Raw genomic sequence first — 18,778 nt, 5'->3', positions numbered from 1 at the left:
AACGCTAGCTAGGTAAAGGTAATTGAGCACTGTAATGAACGCCAGCTAGCTAGGTAAAGGTAATTGAGCATCAGAATGGAACGCTAGCTAGCTAGGTAAAGGTAATTGAGCACTGTAATGGAACGCTAGCTAGGTAAAGGTAATTGAGCACTGTAATGGAACGCTAGCTAGCTAGGTAAAGGTAATTGAGCACTGTAATGGAACGCTAGCTAGGTAAAGGTACTGAGCACCGTAATGGAACGCCAGCCAGGTAAAGGTAATTGAGCATCAGAATGGAACGCTAGCTAGCCAGGTAAAGGAGCACTGTAATGGAACGCCAGCTAGGTAAAGGTAATTGAGCACTGTAATGGAACGCCAGCCAGCCAGGCAAAGGTAATTGAGCACCGTAATGGAACGCCAGCTAGGTAAAGGTACTGAGCACTGTAATGGAACGCCAGCTAGCCAGGTAAAGGCGGGAGCACTGTAATGGAACGCCAGCTAGGTAAAGGTGATTGAGCACTGTAATGGAACTCTAGCTAGGTAAAGGTAATTGAGTTAATCTGTAATGGAACGCCAGCTAGGTAAAGGAGCACTGTAATGGAACGCTAGCTAGGTAAAGGTAATTGAGCACTGTAATGAACGCTAGCTAGGTAAAGGAGCACCGTATCGGAACGCTTAGCTAGCTAGGTAAAGGTAATTGAGCACTGTAATGGAACGCCAGCTAGGTAAAGGTAATTGAGTTAATTGTAATGGAACGCTTAGCTAGCTAGGTAAAGGTAATTGAGCACTGTAATGGAACGCCAGCTGTGGGTAAAGGTAATTGAGTTAATCAGAATGGAACGCTTAGCCAGGTAAAGGTAAAGGTACTGAGCACTGTAATGGAACGCTAGCTACCTAGGTAAAGGTAATTGAGCACTGTAATGGAACGCTAGCTAGCTAGGTAAAGGAGCACTGTAATGGAACGCTAGCTACCTAGGTAAAGGTAATTGAGCACTGTAATGGAACGCTAGCTAGGTAAAGGTAATTGAGCACTGTAATGGAACGCTAGCTAGCTAGGTAAAGGTAATTGAGCACTGTAATGGAACGCTAGCTAGCTAGGTAAAGGTAATTGAGCACTGTAATGGAACTCTAGCTAGGTAAAGGAGCACTGTAATGGAACGCTAGCTAGGTAAAGGTAATTGAGCACTGTAATGGAACGCTAGCTAGCTAGGTAAAGGTAATTGAGCACTGTAATGGAACGCTAGCTAGGTAAAGGTAATTGAGCACTGTAATGGAACGCTAGCTAGGTAAAGGTAATTGAGCACTGTAATGGAACGCTAGCTAGGTAAAGGTAATTGAGCACTGTAATGGAACTCTAGCTAGCTAGGTAAAGGAGCACTGTAATGGAAACGCTTAGCTAAGAAGGTAATTGAGCATCAGAATGGAACGCTTAGCTAGCTAGGTAAAGGTAATTGAGCACTGTAATGGAACGCTTAGCCAGGTAAAGGTAATTGTATCGAACGCTAGCTAGCTAGGTAAAGGAGCACTGTAAATGGAACTAGCCAGGTAAAGGTAATTGAGCACTGTAACGGAACGCTAGCTAGGTAAAGGTAATTGAGCACTGTAATGGAACGCTAGCCAGGGTAAAGGAGCACTGTAATGGAACGCCAGCTAGGTAAAGGTAATTGAGCACTGTAATGGAACGCCAGCTAGCTACAGGGGTAAAGGAGCATCATTGTAATGGAACGCTTAGCTAGCTTTGCAGAAAGGTAATTGAGCACTGTAATGGAACGCTTAGCTAGGTAAAATAATTGAGCACTGTAATGGGCCAGCTAGCTAGCAGAAGGTAAATTGAGCACTGTAATGGAACGCTAGCTACCTAGGTAAAGGTAATTGAGCACTGTAATGGAAGAAGAAGCATAGGTAAAGGAGCACTGTAATGGAACAGCTAGCTACCTAGGTAAAGGTAATTGAGCACTGTAATGGAACGCGCTAGCTAGCCAGGTAAAGGAGCACTGTAATGGGCAGGTAAAGGTAATTGAGCACTGTAATGGAAGCTAGCTAGGTAGGTAAAGGTAATTGAGCACTGTAATGGAACGCTTAGCTAGCTAGGTAAAGGTAATTGAGCACTGTAATGGGCCAGCTAGCCAGGGTAAATTCGAGCACTGTAATGGAACGCCAGCCAGGTAAAAGCACTGTAATGGAAGCTTAGCTGTAATGGAGTTAACTTCTTCTTGAAGGCCAAAAGGTAATTGAGCTAGCTAGGTAAAGGTAATTGAGCACTGTAATGGAGAGCTAGCTCTATTTTCATACTGAAGCATCGTGGGAATTCAGCTGTTGCAGGAAAAGGCAAACAGAGTAGTGTGCATGTGACGGTAAACTTTTAATTTAGACGGTTTCTTCACAGAGTAAAAAAATGCATCATGAGCCCGCATAAGAGGGAGAGAGAGGGCAGGTTTCAGCTGGTTGTCATTGTTGATAAATCGATCTCCTGAAATCATCCAGCCGTTCTCTGAGTCTGGCGAAACCCGTTTTAGCTCCAGCCTAGCATAGCTCATTGAATCTGATTAGACCATTAGCTTCTCCCCTGCTAGCATCACCTTTCTGATTAGACCATTAGCTTCTCCCCTGCTAGTATCACGTTTAAAAGTGACTAAGATTTCACGGGGAATTTTCCTATTTAAAACTTTTCCTCTCAAATTAGAAAGCGTAATAAGACCAACGAAAATGAAACATGGCGATTTTCTAGGCTGATTTGACATGGAACTATACTCTCATTCCAGTAATAATCATGAACACCATTAGATGCAGCAGCACATCGATATCATGCAGCACCTGAAAATAGTCCCTGTAGGCTAACTTCCAGCAACAAGGTTGAGCTGCAGCAGATGAATTGGTTAGTGACTGGATTATTACACCTGAATGAGAGTATAGTTCCATGTCAAATCATTTTTCTATTAAGACTGATAAAGTCAAGAATTCAAATGGATTTGAACTTTTACAAGTCTGAAAAGTTACCTGAGACTCTGTGAGCGTGGACGCATTGCTGTGTGCGTGTGTGTGTGTGTTACCTGAGACTCTATGAGTGTGGACGCATGGCTGTGTGTGTGTGTGTGTGTGTGTGTTACCTGAGACTCTGTGAGCGTGGACACATGGCTGCGTGTGTGTATGTATGTGTGTGTACCTGAGACTCTGTGAGCGTGGACACATGGCTGTGTGTGTGTGTGTGTGTGTGTGTGTGTGTACCTGAGACTCTGTGAGCGTGGACGCATGGCTGTGTGTGTGTGTGTGTGTGTACCTGAGACTCTGTGAGCGTGGACACATGGCTGTGTGTGTGTGTGTGTGTGTGTGTACCTGAGACTCTGTGAGCGTGGACGCATTGCTGTGTGTGCGTGTGTGTGTGTGTTACCTGAGACTCTATGAGTGTGGACGCATGGCTGTGTGTGTGTGTGTGTGTGTGTGTGTGTGTTACCTGAGACTCTGTGAGCGTGGACACATGGCTGCGTGTGTGTATGTATGTGTGTGTACCTGAGACTCTGTGAGCGTGGACACATGGCTGTGTGTGTGTGTGTGTGTGTGTGTGTGTGTGTGTACCTGAGACTCTGTGAGCGTGGACGCATGGCTGTGTGTGTGTGTGTGTGTGTGTGTACCAGACATGTGGACTCGAGTCACATGACTTGGACTCGAGTCAGACTCGAGTCGTGATTTTAATGACTTCAGACTCGACTTGATAAAATTAGGCATGACTTTATTTCGATTTGGACTTGAATACTATTCACTCGAGTCTTAACTCGGACTTTGCCTCTTTGACTTGTAATGACTTGACATGTCTTGAGTCAAAAAATACATTTCCTGATTGTGGACCAGTCACCCCAGAGATGCTTTTTACTTCCGCGACGAAAAAAACAAAACACATAGTGGACACAAACAGGCAGAGCACAGTGATCAGTCATGCTTCTGTTACCACCCACGCATCACGCGTACTGTGTGTAGGGCACCAAGAGACAGAGGAAGGACCAATATTAAATAAATATTATAGCTTTACTGCAAACCGATTTGCATTCTTGTTAGACAAGTCAACGTATGCTAGCCTACTCCATTTAATTGAGAATGCGTTTCACAGCGCGCACATAAATATAAGAAACGTATAAAATGAAATCATGAAGGAAACAAAGACGAGATTAGAGGAAATGGATTTATCTGGTTCTCACTAGGCTACTGTTATAAACTGTGAGAGCCAGGGCACTTTGACAAAAGCTAAGCCACTGTGATTTGGAAAATGGACAAGAATATGAAGAGTTGTCTTTGCCTTTGTGTAATGGAACTGGTGAGTTTTGAAGTCTTCAATAATTCGTTTACATGAAGCACATGAAATGCCAATTGAAACGCATTCCACTCAGCTAGGTGGCTACTGGCTGCAGGCTCATAATTCACTTTTAATTGCAAACAGAAAATGTCTAGCAAGCATCATGTCATTACATGCTTTTTATTTCCAAAGGAATGAAAGCTGTTTGTTAACTTAATATCATGCTTATCATTGTTAATATTGTGCTATACATGTGGCACAAACAATGTTAAGAGTTTGTGGACTATCTCTGGCCATAGCTGTATTTGAACGGAGCTGGTAAAAAAGATCATTAGGAGAACGTGTGGACAGTGGCACACAATGGGCTTAAAGTGACAGTGCACCATGTACAAACGAGTTAAACAGCATCACATGTGTAGTATTTAAGAAATGAATATTTTAAAACAAAATTACTGTGTCATTATTATCATTTAAATAATATAGAAGTGTTTTTACTTTTTACCTTTGTGTTTTACCTTGTTACTCAATAATTTTGTGGATTTATGCTGTATTTAATAGGCCATATAAGAAGCTTAGTCTTTAGGAGAAAAATTTACTTTTTAACCAATTAATCTAGATTAATTAATTTCAAAATACGAGATTAGCCCTAACAAAAACGTAAAATATTTAACCGCAGCAATTTACTAATTTAGCAGGCAAATCTGTGGCCTAGCACAGTGAAATGCCATCAGTCAAATTACTACTCATTCTTACAGTGGACGCTGCAATTTGGAAAAACAATATATATTTGCTGCTGTGCTGAGTGTCTTATAACTATCTGTTTCGTACAGATTACTCAGGTATGCTCATGCGTATATTTCACAGGTATGCGCATGCATATATCGTAAAAGCTTTCAAGACAGAACCATTGAACATATTTTAATCTGTATTTATAAAAAAATACTGTAGATTAGATTGATGTGTTAAAATTATGATCGATAGTCTAATAATGGCATTATTAAGTGAAGAGTACCTGATGACTTGTTCAGGACTTGAAAAAGATTGGGACTTGGACTTGGACTTGACTTGGCTTTGATGTGACTTGGACTTGGACTCGACTTGCCCTTCTCTGTATTTACTTGGGACTTGACTTGGACTTGACTGCTAAGACTTGGGACTTACTTGTGACTTGCCAAACAGTGACTTGGTCCCACCTCTGGTGTGTACCTGAGACTCCGTGAGCGTGGACGCATGGCTGTGTGTGTGTGTGTGTGTGTGTACCTGAGACTCCGTGAGCGTGGACGCATGGCTGTGGCGGGGCGTCCGTCCTCGTCAGTCACACTCTCGGAGCTGCGGAAGTGTTTAAACAGGAAGTGGAGCTCATCCTGAGTGGGCTGGTACGGAAGCTGATGGAGGCGCTCTTGAGACGATGAAGATGACTGGAGAGGAGAGGACATCAGGTCACTTACATACACACACACACACACAGGAGAACACCAGTACACTATACGCTCTAAAAAGATACTGCATCACACACACACAGAACACCAGTTCACTATACGCTCTAAAAAGGTACTGCATCACACACACACATAGACACACACACACACACTAGGGCTGTTGGAACGAATTTCGGAAGTCGAATATAAATCGAATATTTAAAAATCAATACTAATTGAATTTAGAAATTACTATTCGAATGTGTTTTTTTTTAATGTGTTGCCTAACTTTAGCAAATACGTGAAAACGAAATGCTTTTGTCACGTCTGATGCACAATCTAAAAATGGCAGAACACGATGCTTCCACGGAGATCACCACTTCTGACCATTTAAGCGATGTGGAGCGTTTTTGGATTTCTATCAGAAATTGGAAAAATAACAAGAAGCCTAACGAACTAATATGTAGGCGAACGATGTCGTAATCTGTAGAATATGTAGGCGAACGATGTCGTAATCTGTAGAATATGTAGGCGAACGATGTCGTCATCTGTAGAATATGTAGGCGAACGATGTCGTAATCTGTAGAATATGTAGTCTAAGGCCCAAATGAAATATCACTCGAGAACGAGCAGCCTGAGTGCACGTCTGATAATGCTATACCCTGACAAGCTAGCAGCTAACAAAGAGCTGAACCCAGAATCAGTTGCGACATCCCCACTCAGCCACACACACACACACACCAAAACACACACACACACACCCATCACACACACACACACCCATCACACGTCACGCTACGTTCCAGTCTGTCCTGCTCTCTTCTATGGCTCGGTTCATGTGCAGTCTGTGCTGTCTATGGGTTTGTTCTCTCAAGTGTGTGTTGTCTTGGGGGTGTGTGTGTGTGTGTGTGTGTGTGTGTGTGTGAGAGACACTTACGGAGACTGTGGAGCTGGGAGGGTTGGTACCGTAGTCTGATGTGTGTGTGTGTGTGTGTGTGTGTGTGTGTGTGTGTGTGTGTGTGTGTGTGTGTGTGTGTGTGTGTGTGTGTGAGAGACACTTACGGAGACTGTGGAGCTGGGAGGGTTGGTACCGTAGCCTGATGAAGGGAGAGAAGCCAGTGACCATCGTCGTCCTTCCGCTCTGAGAGAGAGAGAGAGAAAAAAGGAAGAGAGAGAATGGGAGAGGGGGAAAGAGAGAGAGAGAGAGTGTGTGGGGGTAGGGAGATATAGGGAGGGAGAGAGAGAATGGAGGGGTAGGGAGATATAGGGAGGGAGAGAGAGAATGGAGGGGTAGGGAGATATAGGGAGGGAGAGGGAGAGAGAGAGAGAAAAAAGGAAGAGAGAGAATGGGAGAGGGGGAAAGAGTGAGAGTGAGAGAGAGTCGTGCCAATAAAGCATATTTGAATTTGAGAGAGAGAGAGAGAGAGAGAGAGAGAGAGAGAGAGAGAGAGAGAATGGGGGTAGGGAGATATAGGGAGGGAGAGAGAGCAAGACAGAAAGAGATAAAGGGAGGGTAGGGAGATAGAGAGAGAGAGCAAGACAGAGAGATAAAGGGAGGGTAGGGAGAATGAGTATTAAATATACTCATGGAGAGTATGGTTAAGTATTAGGGGTGTCACGATTCTCCAAATCCTCAATTCAATTTAATTTTCGATTTTAAAGTCACGATTCGATTCGTTTTTCGAAAAATATTACTATTAATGCATTGCTTATGTCATTTACTTTGTTTTGGCCTTTTCTGGTTCGTGAGGCATTTATTTTGAAACCGCTTTTTATTTTGAAACGTTCCAACCGTGAGGTTGTAATGTAAACAGAACAAACTAGGCTAAACAGAGACGTGAACATAGTGAAATGAAACACATGAATGATCATTTGATTGTTTAAGCACACCCCGAAGAGACCCAAGGTTAGTGTTCATGGAATATGTACTCATCAATGCATTTTAAGCCTTAACGTTTTTGGACAGTAACTTGATCATCTTTTCACTTGCTACGTTGAGTAGGCTGTTAACGTTAGTGCAAGAGGGGCTTCGATTTCGGTAGGTTGATGTGTTAACTGGCTGCAGCCTAAAATTAGAGGAGTGTTGACGTTGCAGTTCAGCACGTGCGTGTGCATTTGTGCGTCTTGGCAAACATGTTGGACATGAGATTGGGGGTGTGGCTGCATCGTCGATTCTACTTTTGAGTTTGAAGTTCGAGATTAAGATATAATTTCGATCGATTTCGATATAAAATTTAAATCGTGACACCCCTAGTAAGTATACTCATGGAGAGTATGGGTAAGTATACTCATGGGGAGTGTGGGTAAGTATGGGTAAGTATACTCATGAGAAGAGTATGGGTAAGTATGGAGAGTATGGTTAAGTATGTAAGTATGGGTAAGTATACTCATGGAGAGTATGGGTAAGTATGGGTAAGTATACTAATGGAGAGTATGGGTAAGTATGTAAGTATGGGTAAGTATACTCATGGAGAGTGGGTAAGTATCGTTAAGTATACTCATGGAGAGTATGGGTAAGTATACTCATGGATAGTATGGTTAAGTATACTCATGGAGAGTGTGGGTAAGTATACTCATGGAGAGCATGAGTCTGTCTTAATTGGTGTACTTACGTGAGTACACTTTTGTGTAGTACACTATGTGCACTGTGTGCTTACTGCAAATTTTAACAAAATAGTATTGTCTCATATCAAACACTAACTCCGCGGCACTTCACCGGACATGACGATCATAAACATTTTAATATCACTTTATTGCCCCTCAATTGACGGTGACATGGTCATACCGCCAAAACATGAACCGCTTATGTTATAACTTGCTTGTACCTCCGAAAAGTCTGTTTTCCACTGCTGCTGCTTCAGCTTTCAACCGCTGATTACCACGAGTTTGAAAACGCCCTCCCCTTTCGCTTATTTGGGCAAGATGGCGCCCGCTAAGGGCTTAAAAGTGTCCAGCGCTGCACACTCAGCTTTTGACCGTTATGAGTGCACCATCCGGGAACTTGCAGCGCCTTTCGTGTCGTTGGAATTTTCGGTGTGAACACCCTCATGCACTCAAATTAGGTATTGTAAGTGCAGAAGTACGCAATTTGAGACAGAGTCCATGGGTAAGTATGGGTTAAGTATACTCATGGAGAGTGTGGGTAAGTATGGGTAAGTATACTCATGGAGAGTGTGGGTAAGTATACTCATGGAGAGTATGGGTAAGTATACTCATGGAGAGTGTGGGTAAGTATACTCATGGAGAGTGTGGGTAAGTATACTCATGGAGAGTATGGGTAAGTGTACTCATGGAGAGTATGGGTAAGTATGGGTAAGTATACTCATGGAGAGTGTGGGTAAGTATGGGTAAGTATACTCATGGAGAGTATGGGAGTTTGATCCCACAAGATGAGGAGTGTGTGAGAGGTGCAAGCCTACCTGTCAGTGCGAGCCATATGACTGCAAAGGGGCACGCACACACACACACACACACACACACATGCACATGCACACACACACCAATAGGGGAGAGAAGAGAGAGAAAGAGCCAGGTCAGATCAGTGCTGCAGACTTTAGGTAGAAGCATTCAGTAGTCATTACTGTTACAGCATTCAGTAGAGTCAGTACTGTTACAGCGTTCAGTCGAGTCAGTGCTGTTATAGAGTTCAGTAGAGTCAGTGCTGTTATAGAGTTCAGTAGAGTCAGTACTGTTATAGAGTTCAGTAGAGTCAGTACTGTTAGTGTTCAGTAGTCAGTAGAGTCAGTACTGTTATAGAGTTCAGTAGAGTCAGTACTGTTACAGCGTTCAGTAGAGTCAGTACTGTTACAGTGTTCAGCAGTCATTACTGTTACAGCGTTCAGCAGTCAGTACACGGTAATGTGCATCAACAACAGCTAAAGCCATCATGTTCTAATATATACATCATGTCCTAATATATATGCATCATGTCCTAACATCATGTCCCTGTCCTATAAATCATGTCCTAATATATATACATCATGTCCTTATATAAGCATAATGTGTTAATATATACATCATGTCCTAATATTTACATCATGTCTTAATATATGCATCATGTCTTAATATATGCATCATGTCCTAATATGCATCATGTCCTAATATATGCATAATTTTCTAATATAAGCATAATAATGTGTTAATATATACATGGAATGGTTCCTCTGTGTACAACATGTGCAGTGGAAATGTATTCTTACAACTATCGCAGCAATATGTTCTTTATTTGCCAAAATATGTCTGCATTTAATAATTGCTGTAATTGCTGCTGCCTCACAACAGCATGTGCAGCACAGCCTCAATTAAACTACATAGGCCCCCATGTGCAGCACAGCCTCAATTAAACTACATAGACCCCCATGTGCAGCACAGCCTCAATTAAACTACATAGGCCCCCATGTGCAGCACAGCCTCAATTAAACTACATAGGCCCCCATGTGCAGCACAGCCTCAATTAAACTACATAGGCCCCCATGTGCAGCACAGCCTCAATTCAGCCTCAATTAAACTACATAGGCCCCCATGTGCAGCACAGCCTCAATTAAACTACATAGGCCCCCATGTGCAGCACAGCCTCAATTCAGCCTCAATTAAACTACATAGGCCTCTGCTAACTGATCAGTCATCTAAAAGGGGAAAAAAAGCAACACATCTGAAAACAGAGCTTAAAGTGCAATGGATGCTCTATAGATATACAATTACAATTATTAACCAGAAACATATTTCATATGAATACTTAAAGCTTAACAAGGTTACAAAGAGCCAGGCTAGTTCTGGTTACCCATGCTGTGTTCTCAATGCTTATAATGCAAAATCAGTCCTTATAGGGAGGGAAAGTGAAAACCAGCGCCCCAAGTGGTTGCGTTTTTATCGAAGAGCAGCTCCAATGTTAAGTCCAATAGACCTATTTTTTTTTTAAATATTGTGAAGCCAAATCAGCGAAGTTATCCACCAAAAATATGTGTATACAGTAATAATCTTCAAACTGTGAAAATGTCAGGCCCTATTTTGCCTTATTTTAAAAAATCGAAATTGCTCCTTTTGTTTCATAAACGGACTACAAAAGAAGTCAAGTGACTTTACCCTTCGACGTTACTCACAGTAGCATGGTTTGTTAATTAGCCTTTTTTTTTTAAAGATTTTAACCAAATATGTACACTTCATTTTAAACTAATTAAACAAATAAAAAAGATAGATGTAACAAACCCACAAACAAGAAGAAAAAGAAAATAAAGAATTCCGAAAGTGCAGTAGGCATTGCGAAAGCTAAAAAGAAAATTCCCACTAATTTTACGCACCGGAAACAGCTGTTTTAATCGGCTGCTGTGCTGCTGGTGTTTTGCTAAAAAATGGAGGACAGCGTGATAAATCTGTGCGACATGAGAGAGACGAGTGATAAGCCCTAATAACTTGAGGAGTTCGATGGAAGCACTTCGGGTTTTGGGTAGATCAAACTATGGAGAAGGACAAAGCGGTATGCAAACCGCAGACGCGGAGTTCAATGAACAAAATTTGTTTGACATTTTTAATCGTAAACACAGCCACCTTGAAGCCTGCAGTAATGTTTTTCCCTGATGTTATGGCAGTCCACTCTGCTTATTGTTTTTCGAGAATGTTGCGCTCCTGTTTGTCATTGTGTACGAAACGTCACGCCAATAAATCATCAGAAATATTGCAGCCCTGTGCGTCTTCAAGCGCCCCCTTTACGTTCACCCTAATGCCGGTTAGTTGTCCGTGGATTGGCCTATATTTGGCGTTGAAAATGGAAATGTCTTTAGACATAGAAAATCGATTTTACAATCGATTAAATGAACACTTATGTCTCAAAAATCGAACGGGATTTTTTCACAAAAGTGACAGCCCTAACACACACACACACACACCTGTCCTACTACACACACACACACACACACACACACACACACCTGTCCTACTACACACACACACACACACACACACCTGTCCTACTACACAAACACACACCTGTCCTACTACTCACACACACACCTGTCCTACTCACACATACACACACACACACCTGTCCTACTACACACACACACACACACACACACACACACACCTGTCCTACTACACACACACACACACACACACCTGTCCTACTACACACACACACACACACACACACACACACACACCTGTCCTACTACACACACACACACACACACACACACACACACACACACACACACACCTGTCCTACTACACACACACACACACCTGTCCTACTACACACACACACACACACACACACCTGTCACCACTACACACACACACACACACACACACACACACCTGTCCTACTACACACACAAAGAGACACACACACAATACTGTTCTATTACACAAACACACATTACCTGTCTCTATTTTCACTCACACAATACTCAGTCCTACTCACACACATACACACCTTTCCTGCAGTTAAGGCCAGCACTAATCTGCAGCCCTGCAGATGGCTCCGGAAGCTGTTTATTTTACACGCCCCTCTAGCAGCTTGCCATCTCAGCATGCAACACCCTTGTCTCCCAGCATGCAACACTCCTTATCCCAGCATGTGCAACACTGCACTTCTTAGCAGCTATCCTTAGCATGCAACACTCCTATTCCAGCATGCAACACTCCCATCTTCAGCATGCAACACTGCACTCCTCATAGCAGCCATCCTATATGCAACACTTATCTCAGCATGCAAATACCTACCCCTCTTAGCAGCCTGTCCTGCACACACACACACACCTGTCCTACTACACAAACACACACCTGTCCTACTACTCACACACACCTGTCCTACCACACATACACACCTTTCCCGTGTTGCGTCAGCACTAATCTGCAGCCCTGGCAGATGGCTCCGGGAAGCTGTTTATACGACACGTCCTCTTAGCAGCCATCCCAGCATGCAACACTCCCATCCCAGCATGCAACACTCCCATCCCAGCATGCAACACTGCACTCTCTTAGCAGCCATCCCAGCATGCAACACTCCCATTCCAGCATGCAACACTCCCATCCCAGCTGCAACCTGCACTCTCTGGCAGCCATCCCAGCATGCAGCACTCCATCCCAGCATGCAGCACTCCTCTCTTAGCAGCTCTCCTCAGCCATCCCAGCATGCAACACTCCCATCCCAGCATGCAACACTGCACTCTCTTAGCAGCCTCTCCTCAGACATACCAGCATGCAACCTCCACCTGATGATGAGCTGAGCGTGATGTGATGATATTAATGTGAGAGCGTGCGTGTAAGGCATGTGTATTGATGATGCGTATTGCGTGAGAGTGATGCGTGTGATGTGATAGCGCAGGTAAAAATGATGATAGTGCGTGTGAGGTGTGTTGTGTGTGTGTGTAATGTGTGTGTGTGTGTGTGTGTGTGTGTGTGCAGGTAAAAAGGCATGTGTGGCAATGCGTGCGTGTGAGTGTGTGTGTAAGTGTGTGTGTGTGTGCGATCTGGGCGAAATGGCGAGCTGACCGAAGGCAAGTTGACGGAGCACTGGTGGAGACATTTCTTGGGCTATCCAATGGGCTGCTGGCTGCTGGAGGCAACGACACACACATATTACAGAATGCAGTGTGTCTGTGTGCGTGCGTGTGTGCGCACGCGTGCATCGCGTGCGCATGTGTGCGTCCGTATGTCACGCGTGCATCGGAAGTGTGATCCACCCGCGATGATGGTAAGTGCGCGTCCGTGTGTCTGTATGCCGTATTAATGCGTGCAGTGTCCACACGCGATGCCGAAGTGACTGCGTGCGCGTGCGCAATAACCCGATCCTGGACGAGGGGAGATAAGTAAAAGCGCGGACTATTATTAATGTGCGTGCGAGAAAGAGAGTCTTGACGATATTATTAATGCGTGAGATGCGATATGACTATGTTTATTTTTGCGTGTATTGCGTGCGATCAATTAATGTGTGTAGTGATGAGCAAAGCCGTAAGATGAGCACGACTCCTAAAGTAAGAAAGTATATTTGATACGATCCGTGCGCGTGCGTAAAGAGTAGAGTGAGTGAGCGATGACTTCTAATCCCTATTAATAATGTGCGAGTGATGAATATGACTGTATGTTTGTGTGTGTGTGTGTGTATTATGACTGTGTGACTATGTGTGTGTGCGATGAGTGGACACGATGTGTGCTATGTGTGTGCGCGATGATGATAGTATGACTGTCGTGTGTGTGTGTGTGTGTGTGTGTGGTGAGTGAGTATGACTGTGTGTGTGTGTGTGTGTGTGTGTGTGTGAGTGAGTATGACTGTGTGTGTGTGTGTGAGTGAGTATGACTGTGTGTGTGTGTGTGTGTGTGTGTGTGTGTGTGTGAGTGGAGTATGACTCTCTGTGTGTGTGTGTGTGTGTGTGTGTGTGTGTGTGTGTGTGTGTGTTTCCCATACATTGACTTATTTGTGGCGGGACCACCACACAATGCGGCCCACCACAATATCAACATTGACCACCACACAATGGTTTTCCAGGTTGTACTAAATTGTACTTAAAGCTGGTTAGCGTCATAACCACGCTGCGCTAATTTGTTAAAAACTGTTGCATTCAAGTTAATTCTGCAAACCTACCACCACATATAGAATTCAATTCTGTGGGAAACACTGGTGTGTGTGTGAGAGAGAGTGAGTGATTGTGACTGTGTGTGTGACTGTGTGTGTGTGTGTGTGTGTGTGTGTGTGCTTGTTCACCAGCCTGTGAGGACCAGCAGTACCAGCATCATGCACGCACACACACACACACACACACACACACACACCGAAGAGATGTCCATGGTCTGATCATAGATAGCAGAAGATCATATTATTCGCACATCAACAATCACAAAGACCTTATATTTATTATATTTATTATGAGTTTGCATCTTCCATGAGACTCTCATCATCATCTACCTAGCTCATCTCAATAAGCAAGACAAGATCACAAAAGGACTCTAATATATCCTGTATGCAATCCCATCCTTCTGCTGTGTATGGAGAGACCATAACTATAGTACTAATGGTAAAGGCTCATGTGGGCTGAACCCAGTCCTCTCTCTGGTCCTCTCTGGTTGCTATTGTTGATTCAGGCTCTGATTGGCTCTACAGGGCAGCTGACTAATGATGATGATGATGATGGGGTTGTGGTTAAAGAGAGGACAGGTGTGTCTCACCTGTATGGACGGGCAGAGGGGACAGGGGGCGTGACAGCGTGGGGGACGGTGTCCCCAATCCCAGGCTCTTCCTGTTGCTGCTACGGCAACTGCAAACCCAAAACAAGAGAAATAAGCAGACATCAATCACAAGAAGATGGCTGGACACTGGACACACACGCGTGTCCAAACTGGCCCTGCAATATTAGCATAACATTCCATAACGGCGCTCATCGCCGGGGTCAGGGTGCCATCGCCACGCCCACTCCGCGCTCCTCCCCTGGCCGCACTAATCCGCTGCTCCACACACACACACACACACCCTGCTGGACACTGCAGGACAGGCTGGTGTGAGACCCGTCAGCAGTACCAGCGACCCCCCCCCATGCTGGCTGTCCTTCCATCACCCTCCTTAGGGGGACACTCAGACTTGGTGTATTTTTCACAGCTGCCGGCGTCCGTTTTACTTTAGAGACCGTGTTTACATTATAATCCTATGAAATGTCAGTGTTTCCTCTACTATGTACACATGTACACACGCACACACACACAAATTTGAGGGCAGCCTACACTCAGTACATTTACATGCTAACCCCATAGCTCGACTGGACTGGACTACTGCGTACACATGCTGAATGGGAACGGAAGAGGAGGGGAATTATTTACTGAACTGTGCATGTTTACTCCACTATGCTAGTGTGCATGTTTACTCCGCTATGCTAGTGTGCATGTTTACTCCGCTATGCTAATTTACTCTGCTATGCTAGTGTGCATGTTTACTCCGCTATGCTAGTGTGCATGTTTACTCCGCTATGCTAGTGTGCATGTTTACTCCGCTATGCTAATTTACTCCGCTATGCTAGTGTGCATGTTTACTCCGCTGTGCTAGTGTGCATGTTTACTCCGCTATGCTAGTGTGCATGTTTACTCCGCTATGCTAGTTTACTCTGCTATGCTAGTGTGCATGTTTACTCCGCTATGCTAGTGTGCATGTTTAGATAGATAGATGGATAGATACTTTATTGATCCCCAAGGGAAAATTCAAGGCCATGCATGTTTTCAAATTCAAGTGTGCATGTTTACTCCGCTATGCTAGTTTACTCTGCTATGCTAGTGTGCATGTTTACTCCGCTATGCTAGTTTACTCCGCTATGCTAGTTTACTTTGCTATGCTAGTGTGCATGTTTACTCCGCTATGCTAGTGTGCATGTTTACTCCGCTATGCTAGTTTACTCTCTTTATGCTAGTGTGCATGTTTACTCGCTTATGCTAGTTTACTCCGTATGCTAGTGTGCATGTTTACTCCGCTGTGTGCTAGTGTGCATGTTTACTCCGCTATGCTAGTGTGCATGTTTACTCCGCTATGCTAGTTTACTCTGCTATGCTAGTGTGCATGTTTACTCCGCTATGCTAGTGTGCATGTTTAGATAGATAGATGGATAGATACTTTATTGATCCCCAAGGGAAAATTCAAGGCCATGCATGTTTTCAAATTCAAGTGTGCATGTTTACTCCGCTATGCTAGTTTACTCTGCTATGCTAGTGTGCATGTTCTTTCCGCTATGCTAGTTTACTCCGCTATGCTAGTTTACTTTGCTTTGCTGGTGTGCATGTTTACTCGCTATGCTAGTGTGCATGTTTACTCCGCTATGCTAGTTTACTCTGCTATGCTAGTGTGCATGTTTACTCCGCTATGCTAGTTTACTCCGCTATGCTAGTGTGCATGTTTACTCCGCTATGCTAGTTTACTTTGCTATGCTAGTGTGCATGTTTACTCCGCTATGCTAGTGTGCATGTTTACTCCGCTATGCTAGTTTACTCTGCTATGCTAGTGTGCATGTTTACTCCGCTATGCTAGTTTACTTTGCTATGCTAGTGTGCATGTTTACTCTGCTATGCTAAATGGTGTAAATCGTCTGGATGCTCCCCTCCCTGTTCATATTCACCAAAACAATCAAAACAGAGCTGACTAGCTTGATTAGCTAGCGAACTTTGCATAATCAAACTAATCACATAGTTGACATTATTTGTTGAAAATGTTAGTAAGGACATTCTTGGGGATGTTAATTCATATATATATGAAATAAGGTGAAACTTATGAGTATGTAGCATTGTGGCATAAGGCTTATGTAGTTAGCTTGCTAACCATATGACATATGAGTATGTAGCATTGTGGTATAAGGCTTATGTAGTTAGCTTGCTAACCCAGCTAATGTAAATGGCTGAAGACTGAGGTATCCAGAGCATGCATGAGTACCAGTCCCATTTCAGTTAGTCCGGCTGAAAGAGCTTCGATTCCCTCCAATTTCAGCTGAGCTAATGTGTTTACTGTACATGCATTTCAAAACTTCGGTTTGGGTTGTACCAAAACAATAATTTGTTTGTCAATGTAATGTAAATGCACACTGACTGTGGCCCCTGTTTGGGGGCATAACAGCCTCTGTTTGGGGGCGGAACAGTGCTATTACTCCTTAGACAAAGGATCTGAGCTGTGTGTGTGTGTGTGTGATGTACTAACTAGCCAGTTTAGCAGGACCTGGACCATTTTCCACAGCTACCTTTAATGGCTAGCTCATTTGAGGCATTTATTTGGCACACCCTAATGTTGTAACAGCAGCCTAATGTCATAACAACATGCTTGATTGTTGGTGGTGCATTTTGACTGAGCAATCAGCATCCTGTGAGAGCTCAACAACCCAAACTACATCTTTCATACCAGAGGCTGCTGATAAGATCTGAAACCACAAAACTATTCTAGGACAGGAAAAAAGTATTCAGAAATTTTAAAGTGACACCCTTGTTCAGCTTGGTGTTATCTGAAAGGCATCTCTGTGTGTGTGTGTGTGTGTGTGTGTGTGTGTGTGTGTGTTCAGCACTTTAAGACCCAGCAGGGAGGCAGGCGGACTGGGAACATCCCAACCTGGTTCCACACCACTGGCCGCCATAGGATAGCTTGGGGGGGGGGCTAATGGCGATTAAGGTTTTACTTCCCTGTCTCTCAAGCCAACACCAGGGCAGAGTTCACAGGTCACAGTTTCATGGACGCATTAGGAGACTTAGGTTGTGCACCGAAGGATGTGCAAGAGGTCAATGATGGCTGTCCTAGACAGACACACACAGGGCTATAGCAAAGACCACGTGGTTACAGGGCTACATCTGTGCCCAAACAGAAGTCACTTTCAAGCTGTAAACAATATCGTTGTAAAGCTATGGGCGGAGCTGCCATTGCGTTTTTTAGATTGAGGAGCATATGGACACGAACCCCGAGCGCAGATTAAGTCCGAACACAGCCAGGGCAATAGAATAGGGCGACGGGGCAGAAGTGCAGAGTATTGCCCATCAATCAGTCTGACAGATCCACAAGTGTTAACGAAATAGACCGCAGGGCAAACGGAGGTGACACCAGTAATTACCTTAGGCTAAATCTTCCGTGAGGAAAATCGGCCACTGTTAGTCCATACGCGGTCAATGGAGAGAATGAAGTGAGATTTGCTGTGTCTCTCATCTTACAACACAGCCGTTCAAAACAAACACGAATGACTTGGCTCACCTGGCCTTGTTCCCAAAGTATGTTTAAAGATCGAGCGCAACAACAGTGTTAATGCTTCAGAAAAACATCTAATAACCTAATAATATATCTCGCCTGAACTAACCCGCCTCGCAATCGCAATACGACGAACACACAGCGCATCACCTCCGTCCGTATGGCTTCCTATGCTGACAAAAGAACCGATCAAGGATAATACACTGTTGCAGCACATTTAACGATATAGCACACGTATTTCACTAAACGAGTTTAGTACATTGTGGTATGTATGATATCTAAACTTCCTTTAATTTACAGAAAGACAATTTCTACGGGTGAATAGTGTTGTTAATCAGTCAGATCAATGAAAAAGGTGGTCGGGTTCAGCACATAAGACTATTTCAGAATGAACTTCTAGCCTAGATAACG

The 18,778-nt window shown here is 43.9% G+C and overlaps 1 protein-coding gene across 1 annotated transcript in view; it reads right to left on the bottom strand.

The window, feature by feature from the left end:
• mast3b (microtubule associated serine/threonine kinase 3b) overlaps positions 1-18,778 on the bottom strand; it is a 125,737-nt gene that overhangs the window by 90,586 nt on the left and 16,373 nt on the right. Inside the window, 5 exon segments of the mRNA XM_048252942.1 lie at positions 5,525-5,682; positions 6,745-6,823; positions 9,102-9,143; positions 13,174-13,237; positions 14,845-14,933. Coding sequence (XP_048108899.1) covers positions 5,525-5,682; positions 6,745-6,823; positions 9,102-9,143; positions 13,174-13,237; positions 14,845-14,933 — 432 coding nt within the window.

This window comes from Alosa alosa, chromosome 9, assembly GCF_017589495.1.
Source record: "Alosa alosa isolate M-15738 ecotype Scorff River chromosome 9, AALO_Geno_1.1, whole genome shotgun sequence".
Taxonomy (NCBI): domain Eukaryota; kingdom Metazoa; phylum Chordata; class Actinopteri; order Clupeiformes; family Clupeidae; genus Alosa; species Alosa alosa.
Note: the sequence above shows the minus strand (reverse complement) of the source record. Positions and strands in the feature narration are given on the sequence as shown.